The 24,879-nt window shown below is 40.5% G+C and overlaps 1 protein-coding gene and 1 long non-coding RNA gene across 2 annotated transcripts in view; one reads left to right on the plus strand and one right to left on the minus strand.

Moving 5' to 3' along the window:
• Positions 1-24,879, plus strand: part of COL25A1 (collagen type XXV alpha 1 chain) — a 686,464-nt gene that overhangs the window by 578,671 nt on the left and 82,914 nt on the right. The window contains exons 22-26 of the mRNA XM_073640961.1: positions 43-87; positions 1,931-2,008; positions 2,554-2,577; positions 10,361-10,405; positions 13,201-13,245. Coding sequence (XP_073497062.1) covers positions 43-87; positions 1,931-2,008; positions 2,554-2,577; positions 10,361-10,405; positions 13,201-13,245 — 237 coding nt within the window. The remainder of the gene's footprint in view (positions 1-42; positions 88-1,930; positions 2,009-2,553; positions 2,578-10,360; positions 10,406-13,200; positions 13,246-24,879) is intronic.
• Positions 1-24,879, minus strand: part of LOC141154672 (uncharacterized) — a 344,314-nt gene that overhangs the window by 3,678 nt on the left and 315,757 nt on the right. The gene's annotated exons all lie outside the window — the stretch shown is intronic.

The following is a 24,879-nucleotide window of genomic DNA, read 5'->3' on the forward strand; positions in this document are numbered from 1 at the left end:
ATATTAGTTGTTTTGGCTAATTTCTATATTCTGTCATTTCAGGGAGATTCTGGAAGCAGGGGAGATGCAGGTCCTATCGGTCCCAGAGTAAGTTGACTTTTTGTTATTACATATTTTGACCTGTTACTGGTAATATACATGATTGAAGGCCCATTTTTTCATCCTTTGCTCTTGCAGTGTGACCAGTTGGTTGGTTCCCTCTTTAAAGGGAATCTGTCAGTAGGATCAACTCTTCTAAGCCGTCTATATGGACATGGAGATCATAGGGAGCTGAATAAAATGATACCTTAATATCTGCAACCTGGTGTAATATTCCAAAGAAATCCACGTCTTTCTTATATGTAAATGAGCTGTTCAGGACTATGGGCCGGACACTGATCTGTATGAGACTCTACCTCCAGACATTATATTACATGAAGGGGGGTTACCAGTGTGATGTGTAATGGCCGCTCTCTGCTCTCCTGAGTTCACTGCAGAGCTGTGTGTGATTATTAGGCTGTGTGCCCACTATGCGTTTTATAAGCGTTTTTGATGCGGATTTTCCGCAGCGTAAACGCTTGCAAAACGCTTGGTAATCCGTGCCCCATGATCCCCAATGCAAATCTGCATGTTCTGTGCCCATGCTGCGGAATTTTCCGCAGCGGATTTTCCTTGCGGAAAAATCCGCAGCATGTCCATTATTTGTGCATTTCTGCCTGCGGATTTGAGGTCGCAATGCACTTGAAAAACGCAAGTCAAATCCGCATGTAAAAACGCTGCAAAAACGCGTGTAAAATCCGCAAGCGTTTTTGACTGCCAAGAACATGCAGAAACGCTGCAGAAATTTTCTGCTTCATTTCTGCATCGTGGGCACATACCCTAACTGACACATCTGCAGCTTCCTCTCAGCTTCCATCTCACCTGCAACCAGGGCTGTAATATTGTTGTAATGCAGCAGAGCTCAGAGAGCTGCAGCTGCTAAGTGTTTGTTATGGGTCAAAGTTCAGTTTTGTTCTGTGTTAGTTACATGTCTCACACTGGTAACTCTCCTTGTTGTTTATAATAATACCTTGAGACAGATTTTCTCCAGTCCATTATCTTGAACAGCTCATTTACATATAAGAAAAACATGGATTTCTCTGGTATAAGACATCAGATCACAGATATCAAGGTATCATTTTATTCAGCTTCCTGTGACCTACATGGCTAAATAGATGACTTAGGAGGATGATCCTACTGACAGATTCCCTTTAATTTAATCTTATGATACATGTAAATTGGTGAATCCTTGTGTAGGTACACACCGACCTCAAGAAAAACAGGATAGCCTCTTTAGTAGTGATGCCCTTTAATGCTCTTAAGGGGTTGGCCCCTTACAGAAAACTTTTTCTCTGTAAAAAAAACATAATGAGTATTACTTGCCCTCCTCGGGTCCAGCACCGACTCTTCCCTTCTGCCACAGTCTGTAAGTAATACTCGGCTTGTTTTTTATGACTACTGCAGCTTATAGAAGAAAGTTTTCTGACAAGGGACAACCCCTTTGGCTTATCACATATCCACAGGGTAGATGATAAGTGTCCACTACTGGGACCCCAACTGATCACAAGAATAGGGGTCCTGTTTGAGTTAAACAGCTGTACAGCATGGGCATTGTCATTCCATTCACAGTTTATAAACTATTAGATGAATACAGAGGTCCATTTAAAGGGCAACGACTAAAGCCCGTTCTTATGATTAGTGAGGGATTCGGCAGGACCCCAAGAGATCAGACGCTTATAACCTATCCTGTCCATATTTTATTTTAGAAAAACCCCTATAATCATTTTTTCAGTTCTATTACCCTAAATGTATAGACAAATAATATACAAAATTAAGCCAAAACAATTTTTTCAAGATGAGTAAGTAGGTGAACAGGACAGTAAAATGAAGCTTACTTTTTTTTATAAAACAGGGCCCCCCAGGGCAAAAGGGTGATCAAGGAGCAACGGAAATCATAGATTACAATGGAAATATTCAGGAAGCATTACAGGTAAGACGCTGAACGTTCTGGGATAATGTATAGCTAATAGGGAATATTAGTCTACTTTATGACTAACAGTCAGTGGAGACCTGGGCTTCCTTTCATAAGTAGCTTTATCGAGTGTTCATTTCAGGGGAGTTCATTAATCACGCTGACTTTCTGGCAGTCTTTAAACCATTCTTTCTCTTTTACTGTCTCTTTGAATGCTGTTGGCTGGTTGTAATATAGAGATGTTCTCTGGATTATTGCCTGACATCGTCTGCCGAGGACACACATGATTTATTACACGCTTGAAATGCTAGCTAGTTTGAGGAGTAACAAGTATTTTATATATGACAGTTACTGTTTTATTCTGGATCACGTGGGACCAAGCGCTGGGATAACACTTCATAGAATGGAGGCTGGAACACATCCTGTATACATACATCAGGATCACTAATTCTTCACTGTTTAATTATCCATTAGTTGTTTTAGCGGAGAAAAGCTGTATAATACTATAGTATGATGTAATACTAAACACAATGTTATTTCTTGTCACTATGGCTTGTCATCAGAGGATTACTGCCATTACAGTTACGGTAATGAACCTGCATGGAGTGGTCATGTATGTCATGTGTGGCTCAGTGCTGTGTGTTTCTGCATGCTTAGAACCTAGTCACATAAAAGAACTGATCTCTATAAATCCACTATACACTAAATACCACTGTTACTCTCCCCTGCTGCCTTCCAAGTTGTAATTAATAAACAGGCTAATAATCTAACACAAAGGAAATAGTAGATAAGGGATATAGACTGTAACTGATACTAAATACTGAGCTCTTAGCTAAAAACATCCCTATGGCTGATAATTACAGTAATATTCTGTAACCATATTGTCAATTATAGAGTGTGTGCGAGGGGCCTAAAGGTCCCTCTATACAACCCAGGAAGCCATGTTCCATTGGGGCTCAGGAGCTCTAGGTTACAGGTTGCACTTTGTTGATAATAACTATAAAAGAGCATGTTCTGAAAATAAAAAAATATTTGATACCTAATGTGAGAACAACATAATATAGAAACAGAAACCCTGATTCCAGTGATGTATCACTTACTGTGTGCTTGCCGTAGTTTTGATAAAATCACAATTATCACTATAGGACTAGCAAACCTGCAGCCATGTAGTCCTTCAAATTCATGATCTCAATATAATTCTGGCCCCTCCACTGATTGGCAGCTTTCTGCCTATGCACAGTGTACACTCAAAGCTGCCAATCAGTGGTGTGGGCGGGGTTATACAGAGCTCAGCATTCAGAGAACTGGTAGATCTGCAGCAGAGAAAACAATTACTTTATCAAAACTGTGGCATGCAAACTAGTAAGTAATATATTGCTGTAATTGGGGTCTCTTCCCCTACATCATACTACTCTCAGATGGGGTAGCAAAATCCCAGTGACAGATTCCCAATAAGAATATGGATCTTTTTTGCTTTTAGAAAACAAGTTAACCTAAATATTGTAGAAAATTAAAATCTAACTTTTTTTTTTACAGATATAAAAAGGACCACCACCCTTGACATGTCTGTTTTAGAAATGACTTGGATTTCTCATGGAATAGCAATTCTACATCATCTCTTCTTATAACCATAAATTGTGCTGTTCCTCTGCTATTTCTCCTAAAAATCTATAATAAATTGCCAATTGGGCGTTACCATTCCCGCTTGTCAAAGGAGCTGCACCCAACACTGTCTGTAAATCTCAGCAGCCAAATGACTGTTGAGCCCAGTTGTCAATTTATTCATACATTTTTTTGGAGGAATAACAGAGGAATTGTACAGTAAAGTGGTATAAGATAAAATGCTTTGCAATCCTTATGTTATGATGAATTTAAATATTTACTAAAGCAGAGTTGTCAGGGGAGCTGGAAGGTTCTCTGGAAACCAAATATTAAATGTGACAACATTTCTCTGCTCTGCTATTGCTCCCTCCATGTCTGACATGGCTGCTCCATTTCTTCATATCCAAAGTGGCTCCTGTACAGGTATGGGGAGCAATGTGCAAAATCTGATTTACATCTCCCCTGCCTTTTCACTACTTTGGAATGGACACAGCACTGTCACCATTGTCCCTGGTCCATCTCACACCAATGCAAAGGCAGGGGAGCTATGGCTCATACTTGTCACAGCACTACATGCATCGTAAGTGGTTGGGCTGGACATGAAGAAACAGAGCACCAGTCTCAGTCACAGAAGAAGAGGAAGCACAGCAGAGACCATTAGGTATAGTCACATTTAATAAGGGTCGCTTTTATTCTAATTTATTGAACATATCTGAAGTATACTAATAAAACATTTCCTAATATAAGTTTTCCTGTAGCAGCATATTAGTGATAATTGTGGTGGGTAAATGTACAGACACATCCTCCAAATGAATCTGATTATGTAACACAATTAGCAATGAAGAAGTTATAGGGGTATTCCCATTTCCAAGATCCTCTCCCAATATCTAGCAGGTGTAGTAATAATAATAATAATAATAATAATATTAGCAAATACCTCCAATTAGAAATGTAGTATAGTTCTTCTGATAAGCTATATCGCTTACACCATGTGCAGGACATTGCAATAGCTTAGGTGTCCATGGTTACGACACTAACAGCTAACTAACTAACCAGTGGTCACTATCACTATATGAGTCTGTAATGACCGGAGGTCCAAGAGAGATCCAGCAAGTCACAAACTGAGACAGAGACAGAAATAAACAACACTTTCTTTACTAAAACAGGGATTAGACTAAAATTCAGTATTGCATGAATTAGTCTCAGGTTCTACCTGGGACACTGTCTCTACTAACTACACACAATCAGCAAAAGCTGAAATCAATGTGCCAATCTCAAGGTTTCCAGTTTATGTGAATTATACTAAAGATCTGGAACAATTTAACCTAAACACTGTGTCAGTCTAGTGTGGGTGCTCTATAGGGACCCCTGAGATGGCACACTGAGTACAATCCTACCACTATTAACAATAACAATGCATGAAACTATACCAATTGCTCTTATACCCCTAGTATAGGGATACCCGGGTATCTTAAAGTTACAGTACCGTTAACCTCAGATGTGGTCTATCACAGGCCAGTGAATCGCTTTGGCTGGAGCTAGTATCAGAAAACTTTGGCGCCAAATAAAAAGCAACGTTTACAAAAACAGCAAAGGTTCCTTGTCTTGTTGGCCGATGCCGAGCCCACACGCCGGGGACTTTAGTCCTGTAGCCTCAGGTTAAGGTCTGGGAACAACTCTTCACCAAGCTTGTCAGTATCCTTTCAATGTGAATGGCACCGGACCCCGTCTCTCCTCTAGCAGTCACTCACTGTTTTCCAGACCACCGACCATGCACTCCGTCACAGAGATGATATCCTCACTCTCTTTCCCTCTCACTCGACACTTGGCTCGTTCAGCACAAAGTCTCTAGTCCACTCAGCATGGACTTCCACAAAACTCCAAAGAGCCACACAGTTTTCCCCAGCTCAGCATTCATTCTTAAGCAGGGACAGAGCTTCACCAAGGCCAGGGATTATCAACTCCCAGAGGAGAGCTTGTAGAAAGAGAGTCTTGTTGAAGTTCAGTCCTCACAGTTCTCCTTAGACTCTATTTCCAGCATCTCACACAGCAGACACCCTTAGAACACACAGGGTCTCCTGATCTGCCCCTGCTCTGAGCTCAGCCAGGCAAAACCCACAGGGTCCTAATGCTCTCCTGCTGTTATCACAGTTCACACTCTCACAAGTCATCGGAACCATGGGTACCTGAGTTACTGCAAAGCCCTGTACATGGGGTAAGCGACATAGCAAGTCAGAAGAACTGTACTACATTTCTAATTGGCGGTATTTGCTAATATTATTATTACACCTACTACATACAGTACAGACCAAAAGTTTGGACACACCTTCTCATTTAAAGATTTTTCTGTATTTTCATGACTATGAAAATTGTACATTCACACTGAAGGCATCAAAACTATGAATTAACACATGTGGAATTATATACTTAACAAAAAAGTGTGAAACAACTGAAAATATGTCTTATATTCTAGGTTCTTCAAAGTAGCCACCTTTTGCTTTGATGACTGCTTTGCACGCTGTTGGCAATCTCTTGATGAACTTCAAGAGGTAGTCACCGGAAATAGTTTTCACTTCACAGGTGTGCCCTGTCAGGGTTAATAAGTGGGATTTCTTGCCTTATAAATGGAGTTGGGACCATCAGTTGTGTTGTGCTGAAGTCTGGTGGATACACAGCTAATAGTCCTACTGAATAGACTGTTAGAATTTGTATTAAGGCAAGTAAAAAGCAGCTAAGTAAAGAAAAACGAGTGGCCATCATTACTTTAAGAAATGAAGGTCAGTCAGTCCGAAAAATTGGGAAACTTTGAAAGTGTCCCCAAGTGCAGTTGCAAAAACCATCAAGCGCTACAAAGAAACTGGCTCACATGAGGACCGCCCCAGGAAAGGAAGACCAAGAGTCACCTCTGCTTCTAAGGACAAGTTTATCCAAGTCACCAGCCTCAGAAATCGCAGGTTAACAGCAGCTCAGATTAGAGACCGGGTCAATGCCACACAGAGTTCTAGCAGCAGACACATCTCTACAACAACTGTTAAGAGGAGACTTTGTGCAGCAGGCCTTCATGGTAAAATAGCTGCTAGGAAACCACTCCTAAGGACAGGCAACAAACAGAAGAGACTTGTTTGGGCTAAAGAACACAAGGAATGGACATTAGACCAGTGGAAATCTGTGCTTTGGTCTGATGAGTCCAAATTTGAGATCTTTGGTTTCAACCACCGTGTCTTTGTGAGACGCAGAAAAGGTGAACGGATGGACTCTACATGCCTGGTTCCCACCATGAAGCATGGAGGAGGAGGTGTGATGGTGTGTGGGTGCTTTGCTGGTGACTCTGTTTGGGATTTATTCAAAATTGAAGGCATGCTGAACCAGCATGGCTACCACAGCATCTTGCAGCGGCATGCTATTCCATCCGGTTTGCGTTTATTTGGACCATCATTTATTTTTCAACAGGACAATGACCTCAAACACACCTCCAGGCTGTGTAAGGGCTATTTGACCAAGGAGGAGAGTGATGGGGTGCTACGCCAGATGACCTGGCCTCCACAGTCACCAGACCTGAACGATATCGAGATGGTTTGGGGTGAGCTGGACCGCAGAGTGAAGGCAAAAGGGCCAACAAGTGCTAAGTATCTCTGGGAACTCCTTCAAGATTGTTGGAAGACCATTTCCGGTGACTACCTTTTGAAGCTCATCAAGAGAATGCCAAGAGTGTGCAAAGCAGTCATCAAAGCAAAAGGTGGCTACTTTGAAGAACCCAGAATATAAGACATATTTTCAGTTGTTTCACAATTTTTTGTTAAGTGTATAATTCTACATGTGTTAATTCATAGTTTTGATGCCTTCAGCGTGAATGTACAATCTTCATAGTCATGAAAATACAGAAAAATCTTTAAATGAGAAGGTGTGTCCAAACTTTTGGTCTGTACTGTATATGGGATAAGATCTTGGAGATGGAACTACCCCTTTAAGAATAAAGCCAGGGAATCTTATTTTAGAACAAAAATGACATTTTCTGGTTATGACAGGCAATTTTAGGTTCCAAATTTTCAATGAATCCTGTATTGCATCTCAAACTAACTGAGTTGTGAATTTTGCTAACATTGCTTTGTTGGCAATTTGTGCTATAATTTGTAATCTTGCATATTTTGTGATGTTGCCAGTAACCTTATATTTTAAGACATGTCAATTAAATATAGTCATGACGACTATAAACCCTAGATAGCTTCCAGAACAAAAAAATGTCTCCCAGTCCAGGTGCATGTGTTCACAAGTAGGGGAGAGAGAAGTAAACCACTGCCAGAATCTACAATCCATTGCTCAACACCTATTTATATTCTTGTTTAACCAATGGTTCTCACCTATTAATGTTAGACCCAAATTTATTCCTAAAGGGGTTGCCCCACTCAGACGTTTATGACATATCCACAGGACATGCTATAAATGTCTGATAAAAACCGGTCCCAGTTTTCAGAACTCCCATGCTTGTCAGTTGGGAGAGCCGCACATGCACAGCCAACTCCCCCTTCTCAACGGCACGAGATGGGACCTGTTCTCAAGATAGAAATAGGTTTTACCAGTGGGACCTGCATCTATCAGAAACGTCTGTCATATCCCCACAATGGAGAGGTGTCTGCACTTGCAAAGTTCTCACCATTCACTAGTATATATGGGTGTTCTGAAAATTGGAACCCGCATCTTTCAGACATTCATGGCTTATCTTATACCAGAAACCAAATACTTGTCTATGCTATATACTGTACATGCTATAATGGTAATATAATTTTTTTACAACAAGATTAAATATAAAATTTGGCTAAGTAATAATTTAGTATAGGAATGGTACTGTAGGTTGGTATCTGGTGAAGGAAGACAGATCTATGCTACCATAGAAGGATTAGCACTGAGTGAGGGACTTTTACAAAGAAACAGATTGCTTACGTGCATTTCAATAAAATTAGTAGGCAAATTGCCTCTTCAGAGAGGACAAGGACTTGAACTCTATTTCGCCACCTATTGGAAGCAGCAATTCTTCAAGTTATTATCGACCCTTTAACGAGTCTTGCTATTTGACTTAGGATAAAAGCCAAATCAGAATCTCAATTTGCAGACACAGTGTTTCAGGGTATTGCCCCTCATCAGTGCAATGGATGAGAACTGATTTGGCTAGGTGAGAGGCTCTGGACTGAGGTTATGGCAAGACTCGTTAAAGGGTCGATAATGACTTGTAGGATTGCTGCTTCCAACAGGTGGAGCTATAAAGTTCAAGTCCTCTTCCCCTCTGAAGAGGCAATTTGCAATAAAATTAGTAACATGTTCTTGATTTTTCATCACAAATTCTCCATATATGAGTATTATTATATGAAATAATTGGACCAATCTGGACTTTTAGAGGATAACGACCCAGACATAGCAGAGTTCTATACCCAAGCAAGGCAAGGTGTCTCTGGTATACATCTGGCATATATTGTCACTAGCCATATTGAATGGAAAATATTTGCACAGCAGAAAGCCAGCTGTATACCTGTACTTCAGATTTTTCCCTATGACAGCCCTTCATTAATTCCAGAACTTGCAGCAGGATTCTATATGACATAGAGTATATCAAGATATTATAGACCATGAATTTTCCTAATATTTTATCCAAGACATGAGCTATAAACCATGTAGAGGAAATAAACATCTCAACCACAAAAACTTTGCTGAACAGATCTCCATTGTAAATATCCACAGATAGTGGCATAGCGGGGCGGGGAAGGGGCTGTTGCCCCAGGCGTAAAATTCCATTGGGACACAAAATTTAATCCCCCCCCCCCTGTTACCCCTTTTTGGAGCGGTGAAGCGAGTGCCTGTCCAATGAATTAGATGAGTTAAACAGCGAGGGCCAGGGCAGGGTTGCAAACTTGCTTTTTTTTATTTTTTCTTGACTGCTTATAAAAATATCAGACAGATGAACATTTTATACAGACACACTAGAAAACCGTAATAAACCATTATGATAAGTTGTACATGTCTACAGCCCATAATTCTGATATGAAGACGTCAGCTGCATTCACTATAAACTGTAACATGATGATAAATACAGTCAAAATAATCTGTACAAGTTTCAAAAAATTCACGGACACCTTCATTTTTTTTTTAACTCTGAGCCAGGGTTTCTTTGTCATCTTGGTTAAAGCCACAGGTTTCAATGCAGTCAAGATGAATATGTCATCGGCTGCTGCACTCTGTACACTGTAAACTTTTAAGGTTTTGAAGTTTTTAAATACTTTTAGGGACCCTAACTAGGATTAGGGCTAAGGCAATAAATTAGTGACACAAAAAAAATAAATGTATAATAATTTATAACTTTTTATTTTTAAAATTCTAAGTCGGACATCAAAAATTCAAAAAAATATTAGAGAGTGAAAAGGGCAAACTAATTCTATGAGGACTCGGAGTGTGAGTGCTCACAGTCCACCGGCTGCTTGTCTTGCTCTTGGCGCTGGGAACCAATGCCATGCCACTGTTCTCAGATCATAGATGTGATGGAGGGATGAGTGTCAGAGGTGTCATGTGGAAGGCGACACACAACACATCAAAAAAGCAACAGGTCCTTTCAGTGTCCATTTAGGAAACTGAATAACATTGTCTGGGCTCCCCGTCTGTTGTGACAGCTCCATGTGTTCATTTAACAAATTTCATGTCACTTTGTCACCCTCTAACCATGTCAGCTGCTTCTGCCAATGAAGAATATATTAGTTGATTCACAGTTCTTTTTGTTTATCACAGGGACCTCCTGGACCCCCTGGGGCTATGGGCATGCCCGGACCAAAGGTATTTTTCCATATTAAGTATATATTGATGATAAGCACAGACACAAAAATCTATATTTTATATTTTATACAGTCCTATGAAGTCTTTTTCCTGTATCACTTCCAGTGTTTGCTGCCCTCTAGAGTTGTTTTTTGTGTAGTACAATGAAAGAAAAATATTTTACTCTTGTTTTATCCAGATGATAACTGTTAGTAGATAATCCAGGATTTGTGTAGGAGTAAAGCGCAGGTAAAAACAGTGCTTGAACCTTAGACTATATGTTACTTTAAAATGTAGCCACCCAAATTTTGGTAACATGGCAGCACAATAGGAAAGTCATTGGTTGGCTATGTGCTGCTCAACCATGGTGAAAACACCATTAGAAAACTCTCTTGGCCTTGCCTTTTATAAGGCTCTATGATGCAAAAGAAGCATTCATTGGTCACTTTTTGGAAGATAAAAATCTGTTGTGGTAACTTTAATGATCCATGTGTGTCCATCGCATGACCAGGACGGAGTTTTATCTCCTGGAAGTAAACAATGAAAATTCATTAAATTAATTTTGAAAGCAGAGATCTTAAAAACTGTCAGGAAGTGACACCGCATTTATTTTCGAAAATGGTTTAATTTTTAATAAATAGCTTTTATTTGCGCTAACCAAAATTTCCCTTGTATTTTCTTCCAATATAAAGTGTCATGTTGCATTGTATTTTGTGCATGGTGTTTGTGGCCTTCAGTGCGCTGTACTGCTTTACTAGGCTCTGCTTGTGTAGCTACTTTTACGGCATGTCTCATAGTTTATGAAGACATGATTTTTTACAGTGCAGCTTTCTCATTAAAAGAATTTGTGAGTATTAAATGTCTATTAAATTTGCCTTGCACTAATATACAATCCTTATCCATTTCTCTATTTTTTTATATTTAGTCATTATCTCCTGTGCACTTTACAATATGTTACATACAGTAACAAGGCTATTGCGTAATAAAAAATACAAGTACATTGTAAAAACAGCAAACATTTACAATATGCACTATTGTCACTATTAGAAGTGGGATTTTTGGCTTTAATCATATAATCAAAGTCAGTCTGGGACTCCTGCGTCATAAGAATATAAAATTGCAATCAAAATTATTCAGCCCCATTGCAAATTAGGTCCATTAGCAAAATTTACAAACTTTCTGCTGTTTACAAAAAAAACAAAGAAAATTAAATTTAAGCAGCTCAACACAACTAATATAACAAGTGGTTTCTTCAGATACAACACAAGATGTCCTTTTAGTGACTACTGCATTCTCAGCATTATTCAACCCCTTTATGACAAGCGTCTTTAGTATTTAGTAGAGCACCTTTTGGCTGGTATGACCTGCTGCAGTCAAGATGCATAAACAGATACCAGCTTCCGGCAGTGTTCCTGAAGAATCTTAGCACATTCCCCAAGGTCGAAGGCATCCATTTTACTAATATTCTTGGGTTTGCATGCTACAATCATCTTCTTAAAATCCCATCAAAGATTTTCAATGGAGTTTAAGTCAGGTGAATATGACAACCACTCCAGGATCTTCCAGAACTTCTGAAACCAAATCTTTGTGGACATTAAAGTATGCTTGTCCTGTTAGAAAGTCCAGTGACATCCAAGCTTCAGCTTCCTCACATTAGACATGACATTTTATCCTAGGATCCATCGACATGTTGCAGGTTTCCAGTGACAAATGAAGCAAAGCAGCTCCAGAGCATTACTCAGCCACCACAATGCTTCACTTTAGGCAGGGTGTTCTCTTCAGAGCATGCTTCATTCTTCTTCTTTCAGACATACAAATGCCAAAAACATTCCAGTTTTGTTTCAGAACTCCACAGAACAGAATCCCAAAATGTCTGTGGCTTATTTATATGGTTTTGAGTATATTGGAGCCAACTTTTCTTGTGCTTTTGGGTCAGTAGAGATGTACATTTCAAAGAACTTCAGCATTTAGTATGCACTTTACTGTGCAAACTGAAACCTTAGTTCCTCATGCAACCAAATCAATTACTCAAGGTTTTTAGACCACTTACCTCCTCAATAATGTGGTGGCAGCCGGGGATAGGTTTCTCTTTCTGTTATGTCCAGGTAGTGTAACCAGTGTTCCTTAAACTTGTGATCTTCCCTTCCAAGGGTAGTTCTAGGAATATTCAATGGCTGTACTATGTTTTTGTATCCTTTTCCTTGTTTCTGCAAGGAAATTATCTATTATCTTTACTTTTTGGACCACTATCTTGACTCCACATATTTCTAACATGAAATCAAATATAACAGCCACCAAACCCCTAGCCAGTTCTGGTATTTCATGTGTTTTATCTCCAACATTCCTGATCCGACTAATGAAGCGCTTGATTATAACACTGGGTGTGATCTGGACAGCACCTCATCTACACATGTTCTCTTATGAGAAATTCTATTCACAGGGTTGAATAATTCTGAGACTGCAGCAATCAATAAAAGTAGCATTTTGTGTTGAATTTGGAAAAAACACTTGTTATATTAGTTGTGTTGAGCTATTTACATTGTTCTTGTTTTATTGTTCTATAGCAAACAGCATACAGTTTGTAAACTTTGAAAATAAACCTAATTTGCAATGGGGGCAGAATACTTTTGATTGCTACAGTAGATGTTCTTTGGTTTCTCTTACATGCCTCTTCTCCATAATACAGTATGGTGCAGTGGTTGTACATTGGCACTGTCTCATGTTTGCAGCTGAAATTGTTCGGAAATCATCCCATAAAATGTTAAAGGTGCCTTGACAAATCAGCAATCTCATGGTAATCTACATTGTCTCTACAGGGAGAGGGAGGCCCTGTTGGACCTCCAGGAGTTGATGGGGAGCAGGTAAAGAATTTTCTAATTTATCACTCACAATCTGTTAATATCATCATATGATGGAGTTAAATAAGGATCTGAAATGGGTCATTGTCACTGCAGGCTGAACCCACTAAAAGAGTGATATAGTTTTAACAGTCACATTTTTGATTGGGGTCTTATGAGCAAATACTGCTTAAAGTTCCACGCTCTTCTACCATGAATTGTGTGAAGGCAAAGAAACAACACATGACAAGGTACTAGAAATTTCTCACTTCCAGTCCTGAGAGCTGTGCAGTTTGTGACAAAAAGGGCTATAAAAACGATGCAATCTTTAAAGGGGTTGTCCACTACTCAGACAAACCATTTTCAATTACTATTTTCCCCCATGTAAAATAAAAAACAGCCTGTAGCCACCTCCGGTGCTGGTGCAGTTCCAGTGATGTTGGCACCGGGTCTCCTGTGACATTGTTATGTCCTATTAGCCTTTCAGCAGCCATTTTACTTTTACTTCCTTCTAACGTAACTGACATCTGGAGGAAGTGAGCAGCAGACGTTCTCACACCTACCGGATGTCAGTTACATCAGAAGGAATTGAGGATGAAGCGGCCCATTAGCGGGAGACTTGGCGCCGACAGCGCTGGCACAATGCCGGCACCAGAAGTGAGTACAGGAAGGTTTTATTTTCCTTTTTGTAATATAATAATTGAGAAGGGATAGTACGAGTAGCTTTAAATTTAGTATTGTGATAAACACCAGGAGTCATTACTGGAAATGTCAGTGCAATATTATGCCAGTTTTTCTATCTCTTCAAATATTTTAATATTTCTAATAATCCACATGGAAAAATATAATTTCTGTTATTTTACATGGGTATTCTCAAGTTTAGAGCACTGCCGCTCCATTTATTCTTACGGGAGTGCCAAAGACCAGTCAAGCGCAGCGCTCAGCTGTCTCCAGCGGTTCCATTAAGAATTCATGGAACAACAGTGCACTTGATTGACCACTGCTCCATTCACATGAAGCTGTTCAGAACATCGATTCTCGAGAATGGTGGGGGTCCCTGTGTTCAGACCCCCCAGAGATCGGAAAGTCATCCCCTATACCGTAGATGGCAGATGACTTCCAAACTTAAGAATACCCCTTTTACTTACTGACATCTCACTGTGTCTGAATAATACCCTGGATGCAGCCCTTCGGATTGGGGCCATTTCTTAGTGCTACTGAGTGTGGCTGTTTAGTTTCCTTTTGTTCTGCATTTAATTTGCCAAATACAATAAAAATTATTATACTTGTGTGAAAACTTGAGTTCCGTCTGATATATCATCACCACTTTCTCCTGCAGCAGGATTTAGCCCTATAAATAATGGCATGGCTATGATGGTGCTGTGATACTGATTGATATGATGCCTAATGTGAAGGGATCCGCTCAATGGTTGTTTAATACTCACCTTATGAAGTTTTCAGAAAATGACGTCTTGTGTACTTTGGGAAGGGACGTGGGGGCAGGGTCTTCTTCTCATTCTCCGTCCCTTCCCCACAAGCCTCGTCTGTTTCTTGTACAGGTCACTGATTATTAAGTGACCTGCCTCCTTTCTAAAATTCGACACCGCCACCACAGCCGCCATCATGGTGTGGATGGCGCGCGCGCAGTGGGAGCTGGCGCTCTGTGGGCAGGACTTCAATAAAATGGCACCAGAGGTGGTGCATGTGCAGATTGAGATCTCGGCTCAGTTTAGAGCCAAAATCTCAATCTGCACATGCACCGCCTCCGACGCCATTTTATTGAAGTCCTGCCCACAAGACGTCGGCTCCCAGTGTGCACGCTGAATTTTAAAAAGGAAGCAGGTAACTGAATAGTCAGTTACCTGCACAAAAACCAGAGGAGGCTGGGGGGGGGGACGAGAAGACCCTGCCACACATCCCGCCTCGAAGCACACAAGACGTCACTTTCTGAAAATTCATAAGATGAGTATTAAACAACCACTGATCAGATCCCTTCACATCAGGTATCATATTAATCAACATCACAGCATCATTGTAGCCATGCCTTTAGTTTATAGGGCTAAGTCCTGCTGACAGGGTTACTTTAAAGGCACCAGTATTGAATACCAGCAGACAGTACAGTATGCAGCTTGGTGACACCAGATGTCCATCTCAGCTGCACCTTTTTTATATGACCATATATAGATTAATACTTTACACTTGCACTACAGTGGAAATCAGAATCAGAAAATGCATTAATCATTATGTCTTACATGCCAGAAAACTGTTGTAGAAAAGTCGCTAATTTGAGTGCATTGAATATTGGCAAACAAATTTCTCAACTTTTGGTGTTTGCACACCAGCTCCATGAATTTTCCAAAAAGGGAGTGGAGTTTGATGGTGTGATGAGAAACAGACTCGCAATAATTTTTTAAAAAATGCCAAACTCAATATGAGACATAAACATTTTAATTATTAAGACACATCTTATACCAGCCGATTCTCCCTCAAGACTGGCGCAAGAAACACCGATTTTGATTAAATTCCCCCTCAATGGTTTTGAAAACGGAATCAGATTTACTTTTGAGCAGAATTAAAATCCACATGTAACTAATTATATATGCACCGTTTTTAAGTATTGTTCATAAGTGCCCTTTAATCGTTTTCACCGGTAATGCATTCTAATACTAGACCTGCTAAACCAACAATTACTCCTGAGTACAAAAAGTCACCGTCTCTGCCATTATTTATTCACGTGTAGAATCGTGTTACTTATATTTACAGCCTCATTATAGTCGATTAATTCACATAAAATACCTGCTTTCTAATCCTAATTATACATTATAGACAGGGGCTTTTATAAGGAAATTACTATATGGAGACAACATTTCATGGACACATATTATTCATCTTCATCATTTGTGGGATGATTGATTTACATTATCACCACTGTTATTTCCTCATCACATGCATGTCTACAAAATGAAACATACATCATTATTTCCAATTACTCTTCGGTAGAAATGAAAAGTACATTAAAGCGTTATTATTATCATTTTTGCAAATGATTTCCTCTTCTTAGGTGATACACTGGCAGTCCCATAGACAATAAGTAGAGTGGTGGTGTACATCCATGGCCACCACTCCATTCAGTCTGGGCATTTCAGATCCCCATTCCCTTGACTGGTGGGGGTCTAGCTACATGTCGTCAATAATTTAGTACTTACTGCATTATTTATGAACCGCTTGGCTTGTGCCCTGCATGATATGATGGGGTTTTAATCCCAATACTCACCATTGAATGCTTACATTGGTTTCTGGCTTCTGCAGGTTGCTTGGATAGATACGTCTTCTTACCAGTCAATTCTGAGCAGCTTATTCTATAAATGACTGTACCTCTTATGTCCCATCATCCTCCTGCTGAAAGCATTCACTTACATTGGGAAATGAAGAGGTGTACTTGACTTGGCAATAGTGTTTAGGTAGTCACCTTTGTATCATAATCAGCCTTTATGTACTATAACAGTATATGCTACAGTAGCTCGTCGATAGGATTAGACCAGACAGATTACCTTTCCTTTTCAATTTACATCAAAGAGTCTTGATCTCCCATGACTCTGTCATCTGATCATCCATTGTCCTTCCTTGGACCACTTTTGGTAAGCACTAACCACCATAACCAGATATACCCACAAGACTTGCTATTTCAGAAATGCTGTGACCCAGTTGACTAGCCATCATAATTTGGTGCTTTTTTTAGGTCCATTTTTACTGCTTTCAGCACATCAACTTCAATGATTGACAGTGATTTGAATGCATGATATGAATAACCAGTGAAGATTCATATTCTGTTTTTACATATTATTATACATTTTTCTTTAAAAGGAGTCAATCACCAGATTTTTGCCACCTAATCTGAGTGCTAAATGATGTAGGAATAGAGACCCTAATTCCAGCCATGTGTCACTTACTGGTCTGCTTGCTGTAGTTTTGATAAAATCACTATTTTATCAGCAGGAGATCACATGAGCTCTGATTGCCAGTTTTCTGCCTATGCACAGTGTACACAGAAAGCTGCCAATCAGTGGTGTGGGGGGGTTATACTGAGCTCAGCATTCAGAGAACTGATAGATCTGCAGCAGAGAAAGCAGTGATTTTATCAAAATTGCAGCAAGCAGCCCAATAAGCGACACATTGCTGGAATCAGGATCTTTGCCTTTACATGATGCTATTTTCAAATGGGGTAGCAAAAACAGTTTTCGTCACTTCACTTTGTTTTTCTGAAAGCCTAAACCTACCATTCAGTTCTGTCGTATTCATGGAAAGTTGATTGTGCAGTAATTGCTAGGAAACAATATTAGATGATGCAGCTATCGTATCTACAGGCCGTGTTTGTAGAGAAACATTGCAGTGTTTCAAGTCTAATCACCAGTCATGTTATATCTCCTACTTTAATTGCAATTACTGTACATTACACAAGTGACACTAATTGTGGGTTTTCAATTCCAGGATCTATGAAAATTGCTTTAGTCACCTAAGGTCACTTAAAATGGTTTAATAGCTTTTTTAATGCTTGACAATAATAACAAGCATCTTATGTAGCTAAAACTGTATCTTTCACGAACCAGTTCATGTATAAGTGCATATCAAATAAAATAGGATTAATAACCTGCCAAATATCATGCTCTATAGAAATAGATGTTGAACTAGCAGCACACAAAGCTGGAATAATAAAAATAAAAATAAATACATTTTGGATAATATAGAAAATAAAAAAGAGAAAATGGAAAAAAAACTAATTACTTTAAAAACAGAGCTCCTCTAATTGAGAAACTACTGGCGATCATGTCATTGCTACGAGGTCGATGGCTGAAAAAGACGCTGGATAAGTTTCTCCAATCTTGTGACGTTGCAGTGTCAGGTCAGATTCTTGAAACTGAGAGATGTCTTTACTGTGACCAATCATTCTAAAAGAAGGCACAAAAACAGGGCTTGTCATAATGGGACTTCACCTTTAAGATAGCGTCTAGTAATGCCTTCGGCCTACAGACTATACAACCAGTAAGGCTATGTGCCCACGATGCAGAAAATTTCTGCAGCGTTTCTGCATGTTCCTGGCAGTCAAAAAAACGCTTGCGGATTTTACACGCGTTTTTGGAGCGTTTTTGCAGTTTTTTTACATGCGGATTTGTCATGCGTTTTTCAAATGCATTGGGACCTCAAATCCGCATGCAGAAACGCACAAATAATGGACACGCTGCGGATTTTTCCGCAAGGAAAATCCGCTGCGGAAAAATCTGCACCATGGGCACAGAACATGCAGATTTACATTGGGGATCATGGGGCACGGATTACCAAGCATTTACGCTGCGGAAATTCCGCAGCAAAAACGCTTGAAAAACGCATAGTGGGCACATAGCCTAATAGCTGTAATATTCTGAGGTAACTTCATAAAAATTAATAACAATATACATTTCAACCATGAAGCAAATTTAGATCAATCTTGTGTAAGAGATTAGCTGAGTAGTCGTAAGCAAAATGGGAGCAAATGCAGTCAGAGACCGTGACACAGAAAATCTGATCAAACAGGGCTTCTCCTGTTCTGTACTGATGGTGTACAAAATGAATGCCAAGCTGTCACATCCTTACACAAAGCACAAATTACCTACTGCTTTATAGAGTACTGACTAGACATCAGCTTCCGTCACTATACAGATAACCTACTACAGATCACCTGAAAAGAAACAAAAGGTTGTGTGTTGCCTCACACCAATAGCATCAACTGGGGCCAGCAGTCCTCAGTAGCAGAGTCTCTTGTAAAGAGTAAGACATTCTGCTTCTTCAGTTCTTCCCCAACTGAAGTGCACACCTTTCCAAAATGTGCACACACTGCACATTTTTCTATACCGTGCATGCACTGCACACATTTCTAAACCCTATATATAATGCACACCTTTCTAAACCCTATATATAATGCACACCTTTGTAAACACAGTATATATTACACACCTTTCTAAACCCTGCATACACTACACACCTTTCTAAACCCTGCATACACTAAACACCTTTCTAAACCCTGCATACACTACACACCTTTCTAAACCCTGCATATACTAAACACCTTTCTAAACCCTTCATATACTAAACACCTTTCTAAACCCTGCATATACTGCACATCTTTCTAAACCCTTTATATAATACACACCTTTCTAAACTCTGCATATACTGTACACCTTTCTCATTCCCACATATACTAAACACCTTTCTAAACCCTGCATATATTAACACCTTTCTAAATCCTGCATATACTGCACATCTTTCTAAACCCTGCATATACTACACACCTTTCTAAACTCTTAATATACTGCACACCTTTCTCATCCCCACATATACTACACACCTTTCTAAACAGGAACTGCTGACACACTCCAGCCACATGAGGTCTGGCATTTTCCTGCATTAGGAGGAACCCAGGGCCAACCGCACCAGCATATGGTCTCACAAGGGGTCTGAGGATCTCATCTTGGTACCTAATGGCAGTCAGGCTACCTCTGGCGAGCACATGGAGGGCTGTGCGGCCCTCCAAAAAAATGCCACCCCACACCATTAGTGACCCACTGCCAAACCGGTTATGCTGAAGGATGGTACAGGCAGCAGATCGCTCTCCATAGCATCTCCAGACTCTGTCACTTCTGTCACATGTGCTCAGTGTGAACCTGCTTTCATCTGTGAAGAGCACAGGGTGCCAGTGGCGACTTTGCCAATCCTGGTGTTCTGTGGCAAATGCCAAGCGTCCTGCACGGTGCTGGGCTGTGAGCACAACCCCCATCTGTGGACGTCAGGCCCTCATACTACCCTTATGGAGTTGGTCTCTAACCGTTTGTGCAGACACATGCACATTTGTGGCCTGCTGGAGGTCATTTTGCAGGGCTCTGGCAGTGTTCCTCCTTGCACAAAGGCGGAGGTAGCGGTCCTGCTGCTGGGTTGTTGCCCTCCTATGGCCCCCTCCACATCTCCTGGTGTACTGGCCTGTCTCCTGGTAGCGCCTCCAGCCTCTGGACACTACGCTGACAGACACAGCAAACCTTCTTACCACAGCTCGCATTGATGTGCCATCCTGGATGAGCTGCACTACCTGAGCAACTTCTGTGGGTTGTAGAGTCCGTCTCATGCTACCACGAGTGTGAAAGCACAACCAACATTCAAAAGTGACCAAAACATCAGCCAGAAAGCATTGGTACAGAGATGTGGTCTGTGGTCCCCACTTGCAGAAACACTCCTTTATTGAGGGTGTCTTGATAATTGCCAATAATTTCCATCTATTGTCTATTCCATTTACACAACAGCATGTGAAATTGATTGTCAATCAGTGTTGCTTCCTAAGTGGACAGTTTGATTTCACAGAAGTTTGATTTACTTGGAGTTATATTCTGTTGTTTAAGTGTTTCCTTTATTTTTTTGAGCAGTGTATATACAGTACAGACCAAAAGTTTGGACACATCTTCTCATTTAAAGATTTTTCTGTATTTTCATGGCTTTGAAAATTGTACATTCACACTGAAGGCATCAAAACTATGAATTAACTCATGTGGAATTATATACTTAACAAAAAAGTGTGAAACAACTGAAAATATGTCTTATATTCTAGGTTCCTCAAAGTAGCCACCTTTTGCTTTGATGACTGCTTTGCACACTCTTGGCATGCTCTTGATGAGCTTCAAGAGGTAGTCACCGGAAATGGTCTTCCAACAATCTTGAAGGAGTTCCCAGAGATGCTTAGCACTTGTTTGCCCTTTTGCCTTCACTCTGCGGTCCAGCTCACCCCAAACCATCTCGATTGGGTTCAGGTCTGGTGACTGTGGAGGCCAGGTCATCTGGCGTAGCACCCCATCACTCTCCTTCTTGGTCAAATAGCCCTTACACAGCCTGGAGGTGTGTTTGGGGTCATTATACTGTTAAAAAATAAATGATGGTCCAACTAAATGCAAACCGGATGGAATAGCATGCCGCTGCAAGATGCTGTGGTAGCCATGCTGGTTCAGTTTACCTTCAATTTTGAATAAATCCCCAACAGTGTCACCAGCAAAACACCCCCACACCACACCTCCTCCTCCATGCTTCACAGTGGGAACCAGGCATGTAGAGTCCATCCGTTCACCTCTTCTGCGTCACACAAAGACACGGTGGTTGGAACCAAAGATCTCAAATTTGGACTCATCAGACCAAAGCACAGATTTCCACTGGTCTAATGTCCATTTCTTGTGTTCTGTAGCCCAAACAAGTCTCTTCTGCTTGTTGCCTGTCCTTAGCAGTGGTTTCCTAGCAGCTATTTTACCATGAAGGCCTGCTGCACAAAGTCTCCTCTTAACAGTTGTTGAAGAGATGTGTCTGCTGCTAGAACTCTGAGTGGCATTGACCTGGTCTCAAATCTGAGCTGCTGTTTAACCTGCGATTTCTGAGGCTGGTGACTCGGATAAACTTATCCTCAGAAGCAGAGGTGACTCTTGGTCTTCCTTTCCTGGGGCGGTCCTCATGTGAGCCAGTTTCTTTGTAGCGCTTGATGGTTTTTGCAACTGCACTTGGGGACATTTTCAAAGTTTGCCCAATTTTTCGCACTGACTGACCTTCATTTCTTAAAGTAATGATGGCCACTCGTTTTTCTTTACTTAGCTGCTTTTTTCTTGCCATAATACAAATTGTAACAGTCTATTCAGTAGGACTATCAGCTGTGTATCCACCAGACTTCTGCACAACACAACTGATGGTCCCAACCCCTTTTATAAGGAAAGAAATCCCACTTATTAAACCTGACAGGGCACACCTGTGAAGTGAAAACCATTTCCGGTGACTACCTCTTGAAGCTCATCAAGAGAATACCAAGAGTGTGCAAAGCAGTCATCAAGAAAAAAGGTGGCTGCTTTGAAGAACCTAGAATATAAGTCATATTTTCAGTTGTTTCACACTTTTTTGTTAAGTATATAATTCCACATGTGTTAATTCATAGTTTTGATGCCTTCAGTGTAAATGTACAATTTTCAAAGTTATGAAAATACAGAAAAATCTTTAAATGAGAAGGTGTGTCCAAACTTTTGGTCTGTACTGTATATATATATACAGTTGTGCTCAAAAGTTTACATACCCCGGCAGAATTTCTTGGCCTTGTTTCAGAGAATATGAATGATAACAAAATAACTTTTTCTCCACTCATAGTTATTGGTTGGGTGAAGCCATTTATTGTCACACTACTGTGTTTTCTCTTTTTAAATCTTAAGGACAACCAAAAACATCCAAATGACCCTGATCAAAAGTTCACATACCCCAGTTCTTAATACTGTGTATTGCCCCCTTTAACATCAATGACAGCTTGAAGTCTTTTAGGGTAGTTGTGGATGAGGTTCTTTATTTTCTCAGATGCTAAAGCTTCCCATTCTTCTTGTCAAAAAGCCTCCAGTTCCTGTAAATTCCTGGGCTGTCTAGCATGAACTGCGTGCTTGAGATCTCCCCAGAGCGGCTCAATGATATTGAGGTCAGGAGACTGAGATGGCCACTCCTTCACTTTGTTCTGCTGTAGCCAATGACAGGTCGACTTGGCCTTGTGTTTTGGATCGTTGTCATGTTGGAACGTTCAAGTACGTCCCATGCGCAGCTTCCGGGTTGATGAGTGCAAATTTGCCTCCAGTATTTGCTGATAACGTGTTGCATTCATCTTTCCTTCAACTTTTACCAAGTTTCCCGTTTCTTTGTAGCTCACACATCCCCAAAACATCAGCGATCCACCTCCGTGCTTTACAGTAGGAATGGTGTTCCTTTCATCATAGGCCTTGTTGACCTCTCTCCAAATGTAACGGTTATAGTTGTGGCCAAAAAGTTCAATTTTGGACTCATCACTCCAAATTACCTTATTCCAGAAGTTTTGAGGCTTGTCTCTGTACTGTTTGGCGTATTGTAGGCGACATACTTTGTGGCATTTGCGCAGTATTGGCTTTCTTCTGGCGACTCGACCATGCAGCCCATTTTTCTTTAAGTGCCTCCTTATTGTGCATCTTGAAACAGCCACACTGCTAGTTTTCAGAGAGTCCTGAATTTCAGCTGATGTTATTTGTGGGTTTTTCTTTGCATCCCGAACAATTTTCCTGGCAGCTGTGGCCGAAATCTTTGTTGGTCTATCTGACCGTGGTTTGGTTTTTACAGAGCCCCTGATTTTCATTTGTTAATCACAGTTTGAACGCTGCTGACTGGCATTATCAATTCCTTGGATATCTTTTTGTATCCCTTTCTTGTGTTATACAGTTCAACTACCTTTTCCCATAGATCCATTGACAATTCTTTTGCTTTCCCCATGACTCACAATCCAGAAACATCAGTGGCTGGATGAAAGATGCAAGAGTCTGTCTGGATTCCAGAAACTCACTCAGCTTTTATGCACACACACTGATTACAAGCAAACAGGTCACAGGTGAGGATGTTACCTTTAGTAGCCATTCAAACGCATTTGTATCAAATTCTGTACATCTTATCAGGCCAAAATCACTAGGGTATGTGAACTTTTGATCAGGGTCATTTGGATGTTTTTGGTTGTAATTAAGATTTAAAAAGAGAAAACACAGTAGTTTTGCAATAAATGGCTTCACCCAATCAATAACCATGAGTGGAGAAAAAGGTTTTTTGTTATCATTCATATTCTCAGAAACAAGGCCAAGAAAGCAAAAATTCTGCCGGGGTATGTAAACTTTTGAGCACAACTGCATATAACTAGACTTGGCTTCCTCAAAAATAATTTCAACATTGGTGCTCTATAACTACAATTTCCTGCATTCCTGGGTATTTTTAAGCTGTCCCAAACACAAGCCCCACCCTGCTGGTAAAGTCTCATTCTACCCAGTAACACCCCAGTCCACCTTGCAATGCCCACTGTTTAGTGGTTATTACTAGAGATGAGCGTTGTTCTACTCGAACTGTTCGCCAATCTCAAATTCGAGCTGTTTTGGGCGGTGTTCGAGCCGGTCGGCGAACACGAACAATTTGAGAAAAATTCGGCTGTTCGAGGTTATGTTCGATAACTGTTCGTGCACCAAAATCATAACTGGATTTTTTCTCAGTAATGATGAAAATTAATGTTAATACGCAGTTTGAGTGTACAGCGGGGCGGGGGGAGGGGCAGGGGATGGATCTCTGCAGGAACAATGAAGATCTCCATTTTTTTTCTCTTTCCCGCATTTGCAGTGGGGAGGTGCAATCTGTCAGCCTATCAGCAGCGCACACACGGAGCGAAGTGCTTTTTTTCACACAAGCAAGGGCATGTGTGATTGGCAGTGTATGTCACATGTCCTTGCCCTATAAGACCAAGCCATTTTCCCCGTCGCCACCATTTTCTCACTGCTGCAGCTGCGTGTTAGACGGCACCGCTGTTGCTGTGTGCGCTATACCTTGTTAATTTCAAGCCAATTTTCGCACAAATATACAGATAGCTTGGGAGTAGGGAATAGTTGTGATTGCAGTCCTTTTAAGGACTAGGATACAGCATTTCCTACGACTTTTATCAAGCAGGTCTGTGCTCTTAAATAGATAGATTGTGGGAGTAAAGACTAATTGTAATTGGAGTCCTTTTCAGGACTAGGTTACATCAGTTCCTATCAGTTTTTGCCAGGCAGGTCTGTGCCAGTGCTGTGCAAGTTTTTT

The sequence above is a fragment of the Phyllobates terribilis genome, unplaced genomic scaffold (assembly GCF_046119375.1).
Source record: "Phyllobates terribilis strain yellow unplaced genomic scaffold, ASM4611937v1 Scaffold_1__5_contigs__length_1240528914, whole genome shotgun sequence".
Classification (NCBI taxonomy): Eukaryota; Metazoa; Chordata; class Amphibia; order Anura; family Dendrobatidae; genus Phyllobates; species Phyllobates terribilis.